The following is a 14,818-nucleotide window of genomic DNA, read 5'->3' as shown; positions in this document are numbered from 1 at the left end:
TAGGCTCCAGCATCCCCGCCACCCTGAGAGCAGGGATAAGCGGGATCGGATAATGGATGGATGGCCTAACCAGCACCAAAAGAATTTAGATGAGGTTATGTTTTGTACATCTTAAATGATCGTTAACATCTATGTCAGCATCTCTGACATATTCTCTGCACCGCCGCACCTTATCACCTCTTATTTCACCTGTCCATAGTCAAACTTTGCGTGCACACAAGTGAGGATAGTTGCGTTGTAGCGTTGTTATTCTACGTTAAGTACGCAGAGAGCCACGAACCGGAGCCAAATTCCGTGCACGCGCAAACCCACGTGGCCAACAAACGTGGTTCGGATTCTGATCGCGTCACATCGCGCGCGTACAATTTCAACGACGCGTTACGACCTTATAGCACTTTTTCTTTTCTTTTCTTTTCTTGGCTAAGCCAACTCAACCACGCCGCTTTACAGCGCTGACGCACCTTGGGCAGGGCGCCCTCGTCTGCCAGGGGTTTGGATCCTCCGGTGAGTCACGTGACGCGAAATCGGCGAACGAAGGACCCGAGGTCGAGTCAAGTGTTCGCCAGAAAACATCACACACGGGGGGTGTAAATAACATAACACGAGAGAGAGAGAGAGAGAGATGAGAGAGAGAGAGAGAGAGAAAGAGAGAGAGAGAGACACCGAGTCAACCTGACCGCACATCAGCCACCGTTTCCGTCCGTGGTGCCACAGTGGCCCAGTGCCCCAATTGAAAAAGCGCCGGAAGCGACGGGGGGGGGGAGCAATAGAAGACAGATCTACCGGTCTCTACCGTCTCTAACAGGTCGAGTTAGAAGTCCCGCAGCCTGCCCGGCATCACTTGCCGCGGTCCCGTGTGGCACATGCTTGCTGGGAGCGGGGGGGGGGGGGGGGAGCGGAAGAGGAGGTAACCGCGTCCAACCTCCAATAAACAAACAGAACATGTCACACGTTTCTCTCCGCCATTCGCAGAAGCTCCCAAAATACGAACACACTCGCACACGAGATTATATACATATATATATACACACACACGCAGGAAGAAGAACACAAACACGGAACGCAAACGTACCTTGAAACGCGGCGTGCCCGGATGTGGAGAGAAGCGATGGTTGACCAGCGATTGTAGGCGGTGTGAATGATGGCAGCGGAGCAGCAGGGTCGGCGGCTGGACGGCTCGGTAGTAATGTGCGACGGCCAAACGGCCCGTTCCTTTTGAACGCACTCCGACCGCGGGGCACACTTGCCCTCCCCGCGAGTCAACGTGCGCACGTACGAATTAAAGAGGGATCCTGGGGGGGTCAAAGAAAGACGCGTCGGTTCATGCGGGCGCAACGTTTATTGACAGAGACGTTTTCAAGTGACCTGTTCGGTCTCAACTGACTCGCAGGTACCCCCCCACCTTTAGAAACAACACAGTGGCACAACGACCGAAACCAACGACCAGTTCCACGTGCAAATGTGGGCGTGACCATAGCGTTACGACGTGTACGATTCACAGAGGATTTTGGGAATGTTTGCAATCACAGCATTGTAAGATGGAGACTGATGTACTCTTAGGTCCGCCCCCTCCCCTCGATTCAGAGATGGTCGTTCCCTCTTCACATAGATGGTCTCGTCGACTCCCCGTTCAAACCAGCGTTCCTCCCTATCAAGGATGTGCACATCCTCATCCTTGGAAGAGTGGCCACTGGCCTGTAGATGGGTGTAGACCATCTTATCCAGAAAGGGCCAGTGTGAGTGAAGGATTTTGTTCCGACCAAGCAGTTATACACCTGGGTCTCCTAATCAAGTTCCTCAGCAAAGACTCTACTGGTTGATTACTGGGATCAGGTGTGTAACTGCTTGGTTGGAACAATTACTCTCACCCACACTGGCCCTTGCTGGATAAGATGGCCCACCCCCTGGTGTAGACTGTAGAGTCCTGGCCTGACACGTTAGCTCTCCTGTGTTGTGCCATCCTCTTGGCCAGCGTCTGTTTGGTTTCCCCCGATGTACAAGTCACGACAATTCCTCCTGGCACTTAACAGCGTACACTATATTGCTCTGTTTGTGCCGGGGGGGGGGGGGGCGATCCTTGGGGTGGGCCAATTTCTGGCGCAGCGTGTTTTGGGGTTTGAAAGCAACTGAGATGCGATGTTTGGAAAATACGCGTCTCAGCTTTGCCGACAATTCTGCCACATATGGAATCACCACTGGTTTACACTTGGGGAGCTGGACAAGAGAGGGGCAGCAGCTGCCTAAAGTGTAAACCAGAGGTGATTCCGACATTTCTATCTCTTCCTGTCCTCTGCGTCTTCCTCTGTCACACCAGCCACCTGCATGTCCTCCTTCACCACATCCATAAACCTCCTCTTGGGCCTTCCTCTTCTCCTCTTCCCTGGCAGCTCCGTCTTCAGCATCCTTCTCCCAATATACCCAGCATCTCTCCTCCACACATGTCCAAACCATTTCAATCTCGCCTCTCTTGCTTTGTCTGCAAACCGTCCAACCTGAGCTTTCCCTCTAATGCACTCATTTCTATTCCTGTCCATCTTGGTCTCTCCCAGCGAAAATCTTAGCATCTTCAACTCTGCCACCTCCAGCTCCGCCTCCTGTCTTTTTGTCAGTGCCACGTCTCTAAACAATACAACATAGCTGGTCTAACAACCACCTTGCAAGTCTTCCCTTTAACTCTTGCTGGTAGCCTTCTGTCGCAAAACACTCCTGACACTCTTCTCCACCCACTCCACCCTACCCGCACTCTCTTCTTCACCTCTCTTCCGCACTCCCCATTACTTTGAACAGTTGACCTGAAGTATTTAAACTCATCCACCTTCGCCACCTCTACTCCTTGCATCCTCTTCATTCCGCTGTCCTCCCTTTCGTTAACGCGTATGTATTCCATCTTGCCCCTAATGAATTTCCTTCCTCTTCTCTCCAGTGCATACCTCCACCTCTCCAGCTCTCCTCAACCCGCTCCCTACTCTCACTACAGATCACAACGTCATTCGGGAACATCGTCCATGGAAACTCCTGCCTGATCTTGTCCGTCAACCTGTCCATCACCTTTGCAAACAAGAAATGGCTTAGAGCCGATCCTTGATTTAATCCCACCTCCTGCTTGAATCCATCTGTCATTCCACCACTGTCACCATCTGTCATTCCACCACACCCTCATCACTGTCACACTTCCCTCATACATATCCTGCACATACCTAAACTTTAGCTATCTATCTTGAAGGGTTATGGGTAGGAAATAAAACGGAGAGACATCAAGGGCAGGACTTGTTGGAATGGGGGGGCAGGATAAGTACCTGAAAGGAGTCACTTCTGGCCCTATTATTGAGATACCTCCGGGTGGAGCCTGCACACAGCCTGCGGGCAGCCCCCCCTCACAGAAAATTAGACAATTTAAAGAGCTAAAGACGGCAATTTAATCAACGGCTCGGGCTGGCATCTGAACAAGTTCGAAAGAGTTGACTCTCTAGAAAGAGTCAAAGCGTCCATCATGTACAGTGGCAAAGCAGCTGAGAGGTGTGTTATTTTCAAGGGGGCGGAGATGACGATCCTCAATAGCGCTCATTTGACTGACACGCACACGTGTGTACGCTTCCTTGAAGCCCCCCTCCTCCCCCCTCCCCTGACAGATACTGCAGAAGGGAAGCAGAACTCGAATGAAGGTCCGTGAAAGCCACCGAGAGGAAAAAGCCCTGGGGCCTGCGTTTTAATTGCGGATTAGTCGTGATGCGTCACATAACCCACATCCTACTGTCGACAGCCAGACTTTCCCTGAGCGCTTTACACGCTTTTATATCCTTTTTTCGCAGAATCGCTGATGAATTTCTATTGGGTTGAGCGACCAAAATTGGACGTGGTGACGAGAATTTTCCACCGTTGTCTGACTGTGTAGTTTCCAAAAAGCAAACGTAGACTATAACTTCTATCACCAGACGTACTCTGTTCAAAACTGACCTTTCTCTGTCAATGTGAAAATGGTCATCCGGGTAGTACTTAAAACACCTGCCAGAGGCGCATCTGTGTAATAAACAAGTGACTCCACTAGAGGGCGTATGGAAACCATAATCAGAGATGATAAACGAATGACCATATTTTAGGAGCTGTGCTGAAAAGCAGCCACTGTCAGGAGGATGGTGGAGGTCGGGGGTCAGAGAGTGGGTGGCTGAGGGAATGAGATGGTGAAGAAGCTAATGTGAAGAATAATTAGGTTTCACTGTTGTTTGATGGGCTGAGTTAGCCTGGTCTAGTAGCCAGGATATTTCACTCCTACTCACTGTTGACAATTCAATTCTATGGACAATGAATCCTATAATCAATATGTTACAACCCCAAATCGTATTAGTTAAGGTCTCGGGGGGGGGTCCGGTTAGTGAGGGGGTCTGTGATTTTAACGTGGATTTATTTGGGATTATCGAGAGGACAAGGTTTGGGGTTAAGCTGTTTTACTGAAGCTCAAAACCCTTTCATCAAACAAAGTTGGAGTGACTTGTAAGCCTTCATTGATTCTTTGGTAAATATACTTGGTGTGTCTATGAGGTGTTCAGTCACATCCCTCCAGCTGATGTTTGGCAACTTTATGGTATCACTTGTCCACTGAGCTTCAGCAAGTATATAAATGGATCGGGAAGTTTTTCTCCAGTGCTTAGCGTGAGTTTCGACTCGTAATGCTTTCTGTCTTCCTTGCTTAGACCTTCAACATATTCTGAGATTTCCATCCATCCATCCAGACCGCTTATCCTGCTCACAGGGTCGCGGGGATGCTGGAGCCTATCCCAGCAGTCATTGGGCGGCAGGCGGGGGGGACACCCTGGACAGGACGCCAGACCAGGTCAATTAGGGTGTGTAGGGTGTAAATGTGATCTGTAGTGCGGTAATTTGGTAGAAAGCCAATATGACTGTTGCTCAAGACACTGTGTTCGGTAAGGAAGGCCTGTATTCGGGCGTTAAGAATACAGCAGGAAACCTTCCCCAGGTTACTGTTCACACAGATGCCTCGGTAGTTATTGGGTCAAATGTATCGCCACTCTTGTATATTGGGGATATAAGCCCCCTATTCCAGGTGCCAGGAGAGCAGCCAGCTTGTAGAACCAGGTTGAACAGTTTCTAACTTTTCTCCGTTTGATTTTAAGTTTCACACGCTTTCATAGGTACGCGCGTTGTTTCTCGGCCCATGTTTTGCCTCACGTACTGCGCGCGCATCTTGTTTACAACGCAGCTTTTGCGTCGCGCGATAAGGGGGCCTGTCCACGACGCTCTCGGGACAGAAGATCCCCGTATTCTGCGCGTGCTGAACAAGAAGGGAGACGGGAATTTCAGCGGGAAGAAAGGAGGAGGCTAGGGGATGGTTTGACCTTTTGACCTATCCCGCGTCGTCATCCTCCCGCAGACGTGCTGCTGACGTAGGCGGTCCGCCACATGTTCGAACGTGCCGTGAACCCGCGGCAGCACGGCACGTTCGGATCAAGGCGACGTTCTACGTGGGGAAGTGAAGACGGCGTGAGTCACGGGAACCAGGCGGGGGACAGGTAGACCCGGGCTCCTTCGCCAGTGAGACTCACGTATTCTACCAGTCAGTGGAACGACTGAAACGACGCGGCAGAGGGTTTTTTTTTTTACCGGCGGTGCTGCTCCGTGGCTCCTTTCGCCCCGCTGAAGTCGCGTAAGCGGAGCGGCTCCGGACATGGGGGTGGTTTATTCCGAGGTGGGTTAAACGTTACTGATATGTTTGTTAACTTTATTAAAGGACACGGCCGGCTTCTTGGGTTCGCGTTAACGCTCGTTTAGGACTCGAGGACCGAGACGTGGGCGACCCAACCGCACCGGGAGACCGTAGCGACGTCGGGCGCTTGGTTCTTGTTCTGATGTCTGATGGTTGGCGTTACGTTACATTACGTTACGTTACGTTACGTATAGGGACGGCGAAGCCAATCTAGCGAGGGACCGAATTTGTAACCTGTCCTTACCTAATCCCGATTTAACCACGAAGTGGCAAGATTTGAGGATGTCCGACAAGTCCGCCGCCAAACTCCCATGTTTTACCTACCCGGTTTCTTGACGGTCACAATTTTCAGGGGTCGTGAATTTTTGTGCAACACCGGTGCTTCCGGCGTTTCCTCCAACAAGGAATTGTAGTGGCCTTATCCCGATTCAAAACTTAGTTTTGAAAGGTTTCGCATTTCAGCTTTTTACTTTCCACTTGAAAGTTGAGTATTAATTGTTTCAGTGAGTCTGCCCCCCCCTTCCCCAAATGGACCTTTTTATCCTAGCACAGGATGTAAGCTGGCCTTTGTACTCATGGCTATGAATACACCATACTGTATCTTCTATTATAACTTTTAATATAGTGGGGAAATCACCAAACAAGTGATATCTCAAGCTTAAAAACATTACATGGTTGTGACTATGGGCCTATTTTGTAAGGCGTCTGCTGCTTATTTTCGCTGACTATATTTTAGTTGGACTTTTTAGAGGTAATTCAAACGACTCAACCAACTCCCCCTCGGCCACACCCATGCATTTGCCAGTAATGGTGGCTGAGGGTACACGCATCCCAGTGATTGCTGGATGATGGCATCACTTTCATGCCATGGCAAAGGTGCTTTACGTCTGTGATTTATTCTCGTCCACGTCCCATGGATTACGGTTTCGGGAACTCAGTGGAGCCTAATGTACAGGATCATAACAAAGGGAATGAGACGGCTGCTTGTGTTTGAGTAGGGCTTTGACTTGTTTGAACGTAGATGGACAGAGGCGGTAAGGGAGAAAAAGAAAGGAGGACACATGATGTGGTCTTCCAGTGGAAGGCGAAGCCGGTACGACCTGTTTCTCAACACGCATTTCCTAATTCCTAGTGTCCACGTCGCCATAGCTGCGGTAGATCCCGGTAGATTGGCACAGGTATCTCTGTGTGTACGTATGTGTGTATACCCATTTGTTTTTGTCTTTCACATGACATGGAACAATCTGTTTCCCCGACCCTTCACCCCTGCTAGCCGGCCTGTCAGTTCGCATATGACGGCAACTTGCGCCAGCTGTACCACCTTCTGAAAGACAACCCCAAGACCCTCAACGTCCAAGATGCGGATAACGGAGACACGCCTCTCACCGCTGCCTGTCGCCGTGGTAACCAGAGGGTGGTCCAGTACCTGTTGGACCACCGGGCAGACGTCAGTGTAAGAAACAAGGTACTGGATATTTGCAAGTCTTTTGAAGTATAATCCAAATCGAGGCGGTTAACATGGAAAGGAATGAGCCTGGCTTTACACTGGTGCGAACACCAAAACTGATGTTGGCGTGCACGTGGCGCAGTGACATTCAGCCCCAACATGGCATCTAACAGGGCAGTGCAGCATGTGGAACTGTGATGATTATAGACAATATGTAACCCTTCATGTATACCGTATTTCCCGGACTACAAGTCGCACCGGAGTATAAGTCTCACTCAGCAGAAAAAGCGTTGTCACTTCGTGGTAATACATGGTAGGACGTTTACTTTCTGAAGCCGGGGTGTCCACCTCTGCTCCTGTCTACCTTCTTCATCTCTCTGACTATCCCACTTCTTTTTCATCAGCCTCTCCCTCATTCAACCATCAAGTCTTTTGTCTTCCTTTCTCTGCCCAGATGACACACCAAGTACCTTCCTAGCGGTCTCCTTCTGAATCTGAAACCAGTTTATCTGAAATAACTTTTTGTTATTCCTTTCTAATGGCCAGCGAAACTCTGGTATGCACAGGTTATAGAGTGAAGCGGTCAAGATAATGGATGGATGGATGGATGGCTATAGGGTGTAGAGATATTGGTCATACAAAAATCTTTACAGATATACAGTACACTATGCATATCACACTTCATATAGATGGCAGAAGATGCATATGTCATCAAACACCATGACACACAACATGGCTGCAGAGGGGAGATTTGCTAGTTGTTGTCCGTCACTGGTAGTGCATCTGCCCTGTGTGCTTTTTATCTCGTGCATCAAGAGCATCCATCCATTATCCAAACCGCTTAGCCTGCTCTCAGGGTCGCAGGGATGCTGGAGCCTATCCCAGCAGTCACTGGGCGGCAAGCAGGGAGACACCCTGGACAGGCCGCCAAGCCATCACAGGGCCCACACACACACACACACATACATTCACATTCACACCTAGGGACAATTTAGTACGGCCGAGTCACCTGACCTACACGTCTTTGGACTGTGGGAGGAAACCGGAGCACCCGGAGGAAACCCACACAGACACGGGGAGAACATGCAAACGCCACACAGAGGACCACCCGGGACGACCCCCAAGGTTGGACTACCCCGGGGCTCGAACCCAGGACCTTCTTGCTGTGAGGCGACTGCGCTAACCACCACACCACCCGCATCAAGGGCAAAGAACGGAAAATGTGTATTAGAAAAGTCCTACTGCAAGTTGTGGTGGAGCATTTCACCGTGTGGATTTATTTCATGGTCATCTTCCATTCAATTCCATTATAATGCTCGTACATGGCCAGAACAGACATGTGTTGACTTTACCAATTTTTCTACAAAGCTATTAACAGCACTTAAGTCAGAGAAGAGGAATCCTACAGAGCTGAAGAAGCAGTCATGCTGCCACACGCCTGTTAGTTTTATGACGACAGTCTGCCCAGGTCGGTGCGTGTCGGTATGTAATTGTTTGAAAGGGATTGAGAAAGGAGGGCGCACGTAAAGCTGATTCATTCTCTTGCTCTCTCTCTCTCTCTCTCTCTCTCTCTCTCTCTCTCTCTCTCTCTCTCTCACCTGCCTTCGCTTTGCCTCTCCCATTCTCACCCCGTCTATTAGAAACAGAGGACGTGTCTGCACTATGCAGCCAAGAGGACCTTCTCCTTCCTGGACTACCTGATGATCACCATCCTCATGCCCATACTGCTGCTGGGATACTTCATCATGGTAACAGACTAGAAGGAAAGGAAATACGTGGCAAACTGCATATCAGAAAGTGCTGATGAGGGCGTCCGGGTAGCGTAGCGGTCTATTCCGTTGCCTACCAACACGGGGCTCAGCAGTTTGGACCCCCGTGTTGCCTCCAGCTTGGTCGGGCATCCCTACAGACACAATTGGCCGTGTCTGCAGGTGGGAAGCTGGATGTGGGTGTGTGTCCTGGTCGTTGCACTAGCGCCTCCTCTGGTCGGTCGGGGGAACCGGGGGGACTAGTGTGATCCTCCAACGTGCCACGTCCCCCTGGTGAAACTCCTCACTGTCAGGTGAAAGGAAGCGGCTGGCGTCTCCACATGTATCGGAGGAGACGTGGTAGTCTGCAGCCCTCCCCTCCCCGGATCAGCAGAGGGGGTGGAGCAGCGACCGGGACAGCTTGGAAGAGTGGGGTAATTGGCAAAAAAAGGCGGGGATAAAAAAAAAATGCTGATGATAACAGTGTAACCCCCAACAACATGGATTTCTTTCTCTAATTGGAATGTTAGTTTTATTTATATGCATAGCCAGCGGTCTGACATTGACCTAAAAGGGGGGTTTTAGTAGGTAAATGAGACCCCCTAAACGAGTCAAAGCATTCGACAGGGAAAAGGTTTGTCACAGTTTTGTATTGCTGTTATTTGGGGGGGGGGGTTCAACGTTGTAGAAGATATTCAATGGTAATAGTACTTCAAGAAAGTTATACAAATCCTAACTTTAAGTGTGCTGTCATGTATGTTTCCCTTCTGGAGGAGGAGAAGCAGAGGAAGAACGTGAATCTGATGAAGCTGGTGCTGAGCAGCGAGGTGCAGATCAATGCTGTGGACTATGTGAGTCCAGCTAGGCAGTTCACAAAATGGCTGCAAAGCTAAATGTGTTGTATTTGTTGCAGTCTGCGTGTTCTGTCATACTGCTAATAATACCTGTGGCTCATTCAGGACTGGGCAAAAATTCAATTTGAGCATTTATTGTCTTTTAATGGTACTGCATGAAATTCAGATATTGTCATATTAGGATACTTCATTTTGTTCAAATTAATGAAGATTGGAATCTATTACCTTAAATCTTATCATCATAATATCATCATCATGGCGGCACGGTGGCCCAGTGGTTAGCGCTGTCGCCACACAGCAAGAAGGTCCTGGGTTCGAACCCCAGGGTTGTCTAACCTTGGGGGTCGTCCCAGGTCAACCTCTGTGTGGAGTTTGCATGTTCTCCCCGTGTCTGTGGTGGGTTTTCTCCGGGTGCTCCGGTTTCCTCCCACCATCAAAAAGAGATGCATGTTAGGGTTAATACTCCTGTCTGTGCCCCTGAGCAAGGCGATGGAAAGAAGAACTGGAGTTGGTCCCCGGGTGCTGCACAGTGGCTGCCCACTACTCCTAGCTACACATCTAGGATGGCTTAAATGCAGAGCCTAATTTCCCCACAGGGATCAATACAGTATATCAAAATCCCAAAAAAAAAAAAATCAAAATATCACAAAATGAGGTTTGAAATATATAAGTATTATTTGAAATTGGATTTAGTTTGGTTTTATACTTTTTATCACCCAACAGTTAAATCATAGAAAGTTGAATCAGTTCATCCATTTTACAACGCTGTGATTGCAACCATTCCCCAATCCTCTGAATAGTACACATTATAACGCTAGTTAATGGTCACAGCAATTTGCATATGAAACCTATCATTAGTTTGGGTCGTTATGCCACTGAATTATTTATAAGGTTGGGGATGCCTGCAGTCAGTTTTTACCTGCATCACTTAGATGGGTGATGAAATGTTTCTCTCGATAAACGCTGTGTCCAGATGAACTGATTCAGCTTTCTGTGATTTCGTTACCTGGATTATTGAGCACGCACAAAGACAAACAGTTCAGTGTGATGAGCTTCACTAGGTTTCTTAAATATGGCATTTTTGCGTGTGAGATCTTATTAATTTCATACCTGTAAGCACAGGTGAAGCAGAGTGTGTGTATGATATATGTGCTGGACAGAGGACTATGCAGTGCTGTGTTAAAGTACCATAACAACTCTTATTTTCCCTTAATATTTTTGCAGAAAGGGAACACAGCGCTCCACTACGCCTGTCAGAGGAAAAGCCACAGACTGGTTCCTCTGCTGCAGGAAAAAAATGCTGATCTCACGATAAAGAACAACGTACGTGTGACAGGTTACAATAGTCAGTCGAATGTGGATCTCTGAAAACACGCAGGCGTTTAATAGCCATATCTTCACAGCTTAACACTCTTAAAGTCTTACAAATGTAACAACACTGTATTGTCTCTCAACCTATATCACATATCATGTCTCAAATGAATTGTATCCTTTAACACTTTTAACTTTTATAATTTTTCCATTTTTTTATCTCAAATTAATTAGACATACTATTACAATGATTTTTTTATTATTTTAAATCCCTTCTAGAATGGAGAGACAGCATTGGATATTGCTACTCGACTCAATTTTAAGAAGATTATCGTCCTGTTGCGGAAGGCTGACTGAAAGACGGATGAATGCACAGACAGGACGGACAGGAAATACAGCGTGACATCAAAAAGACCTGAAATCTGCCTGAGGTCACAGGACAGCCTTACCGTGTTCCTGGATGAGACGGCGGCTTCAGTAGCAGAGATTTACAGCCAATACTTACTTTTGTTTGAAGGAGTAAGAAAAGTTATCGTAGGACGGGGGAAGGGAAACCGCTTCTAACCCCAAAATAAAGTTATTTATTGAAACAAAAAAAATAGATGCATGGACAGAAACCCCTTCAGACTTCATACAGCTGTTCCATGCATTAACACTTGAGGCTCTGGCTGTTGGTGTGGATACAGCCTTCCTCACTGATTCTACGAGTGTTTGACAACTACAAATAGTTTTCCCGTTGCATTAAAAGTGATTCTCTTTGGTTAGCGTTCTAATATTTTGCCTTTGGAAACCGTTTCCCTGTATCTACTCTACACCTTTCAGGTTTATACTTACATTAGTCCAGTGATAGCATGCACAGCTAGTTTGTTTGGGTTTTTTTTTTGTCCTGCAACAAGGCATACAGATACTGCCGATATTTTACCTGTAAGGATTCCAAAGCATCCCCACTACATGTTGTGAAAGAATGTGAAGATAAATGTATAATGGTGTGATATAGTTTTATAAGCCCTCATAATGCCCTTTTTGTTAATAGAGATGTTAGATAGGAAAGTGGAGAACAAAACTGCCACAGATCATTAAACATTTCTCTGTGCAAACAAATTCCATAAAGTATCTTTTGAGTTTCCATCTATGTACCTTAAAGACATTTCCGGGGCATCCGGGTGGTGTGGCAGTCCGCTCCGTTGCCTACCAACACGGGCATCGCCGGTTCGAATCCCCGTGTTACCTCCGGCTTGGTCGGGCGTCCCTACAGACACAATTGGCCGTGTCTGCGGGTGGGAAGCCGGATGTGGGTATGTGTCCTGGTCACTGCACTAGCGCCTCCTCTGGTCGGTTGGGGCGCCTGTTCGGGGGGGGGGGGGACTGGGGGGAATAGCGTGATCCTCCCACGCGCTACACCCCCCTGGTGAAACTCCTCACTGTCAGGTGAAAAGGAGCGGCTGGTGACTCCACATGTATGGGAGGAAGCATGTCTGCAGCCCTCCCCGGATCAGCAGAGGGGCACTGCCCCAAAGACACACGCCCAAAACTTCTCCAGGCGCAGAGTCAAAGAAATCAAGATGGATTCAGTGAACTAGCTAACATATTTATCCTAGTTATTTCAGCACAGTTACCGTTAAGACTATTGTTAGATGAAATGTTAACTGAGCTCGAATAGATAAGTTTTATAGCATTTCATTTAGTGTATGAGTCCTGTTTCTTTCTTCCCACACTGAAAACTGATTTTAAAATGATGCCTATACAGACTTCATATCTGAGACTATGTAATACACCCGCCAGTAATGTTAGGTAGTAACGGCGTAAAATTACTCTTAACCACATGGGTTAATATGGAAAGAGCATTACCGGCTTGTAAAACCTCAAGTATAACTTATAGTATGTCATTGAACTACAATCAATCCAAAATGAAGACTTGTTATTCCTGAATTCCTGAGCTACTGCCATTATGAAGACATAGATATTTGATCCAACAACGGTGTTACCTCATTTTTGTATAGTTCAGTGTCAAAGCAGGAACTAGATGTAGAACAGCAAGATTTGATGCTGAGCTGTCCAATCCTGTTTTATCAAATGTGAATAGACCAATATGCATGAGTCTGATTTTAAAGGTGGGACTTGCTTAGTGCTTAGCTTGCTTAGTGGGCCTGCTTAGCCAAAACATTATGACCACCTGCCTAATATTCTGTTGGTCCTCCGCCCGAGTCCAAAACGGCACTGACCCGCCGAGGCATGGACTCTACAAGACCCCTGAAGATGTCCTGTGGTATCTGGCACCAAAACATAGCAGCAGATCCCTCAAGTCCTGTAAGTTGCAAGGAGCAGCCGTCATGGATCGGACTTGTCGGTCCAGCACATCCCACAGATGCGCAATCAGACTGAGCTCTGGAGAATTCGGAGGCCAAGGCAACACCCTGAACACTTCATCATGCTGCTCAAACCATCCCCGAACAATGTGTGCAGTGTGGCAGGGAGCATTATCCTGCTGAAAGAGGCCCCCGCCATCAGGGAATACCATTGCCATGAAGGGGTGTACCCCGTCTAAATCAAGTGGGAGGAGGAAACTGCCGAAGGGGGACGTTACGGTGCTACCGCAGCTTGGTAAGCAGTGGAGCACAGTGAGCGGGTGAGAGAAATGACCGTGAGACTGGCTGCTGAGGCTGGATTGTCTGGTCGCTTCGGCAATGAACGTGCCACCCATGGTCAGAAGTACAGACACGACCAAACATGTTGAGCCCCATGGAGAAGTTTTCCTGTCCTTAGTGAAAACCCCCAGATATGACTGCAAAGCTAACTGGGGAGTGTTTCATGCACAATTTGAACTGTTAACCCAGGCCAGTAAGTGGTCCACTGAAGAGAAAGCCCTCCATGTAGCAATGTGCCTTACTGGTGATGCTTTGTCAAGCCTGCTACTACTAAGCCCTGTTGATAGCAGTGACTATGACGCTTTAGTTGGAGCTCTAAAGAGGCGGTTTTGGCTATGCTCAGCGGCTCTGAACTGTGCAGCCGACAGCGATGACCTGGGGAGCCGCTGAGGGATATCACCAATGATATTGAGGGGCTGGTTCACCTCACCTATGCTCACATGCCCCCTGCCATCCAAAGTGAATTAGCCTGAGACCATTTCCTCAGGGCCCCTGCTACCAGCCAACCTGCATATCCAAACACTAATGCCTCACCCCGGGTCTCTCCGTGAGACTTGGGGTGGTTTTGGCTACAGAAAGAAAGATGTTGTGTGCTGGGTGTATAACCTTCAGAGGAAGAAGGGCAGGTGTCCGAAGCTGGACAGTAATGGGTGGGGCCTTGCACGATCTTGAAGAGACCAGGTGAGGTCATGTACAGGGTCCAGCTGCCATCAAGAGGAAGAAAAGTCGCCCTGCATCGAGATAGGCTGGCCCCCTACCACGGCACGGACACTCCACTGGGACCAGGGAGTGGGACACGAGGGGCTCCAGACCATGCCCTGCCTCACCCTGCCCCTCCAAACTAGACCCTCTTACCTTTTCCCCCGTTTCCCTTCCCCTGACCCGTTGCCCAGTCCCTTCCTGGCCCCCAATCCAGCCCCTTCCCCTCCTTCCCCAGGGCATATACGGCCTCGGAGAAACCTCAGGCCCCCTGGTCATTTGAGAGACTTTATTTGCCCCATCGGGGGTGAGGGACAGCGTCCCATGACCCTAAGCAGGATAAGCAGCTTGGATAATGGATGGATGGATGGATAGTGTAACAGACTGAGTGATAC

General features: G+C 48.6%; 1 protein-coding gene across 1 annotated transcript; it reads left to right on the top strand.

The window, feature by feature from the left end:
• The first annotated feature begins 5,311 nt into the window (after positions 1-5,311).
• ankrd22 (ankyrin repeat domain 22) lies at positions 5,312-12,174 on the top strand. The gene is made up of 6 exons (XM_056297581.1): positions 5,312-5,701; positions 6,993-7,184; positions 8,807-8,914; positions 9,688-9,765; positions 10,993-11,091; positions 11,359-12,174. Exons 1-6 carry the CDS (start codon positions 5,681-5,683, stop codon positions 11,434-11,436), a joined length of 576 nt encoding a protein of 191 aa, XP_056153556.1. The 5' UTR covers positions 5,312-5,680; the 3' UTR covers positions 11,437-12,174.
• The last annotated feature ends 2,644 nt before the right edge of the window (positions 12,175-14,818 follow it).

The sequence above is a fragment of the Lampris incognitus genome, chromosome 17 (genome assembly GCF_029633865.1).
Source record: "Lampris incognitus isolate fLamInc1 chromosome 17, fLamInc1.hap2, whole genome shotgun sequence".
In the NCBI taxonomy this organism is placed as follows: Eukaryota; Metazoa; Chordata; class Actinopteri; order Lampriformes; family Lampridae; genus Lampris; species Lampris incognitus.
The sequence above is the reverse complement of the archived record's forward strand: the minus strand, read 5'-3'. Positions and strand labels throughout refer to the sequence as shown.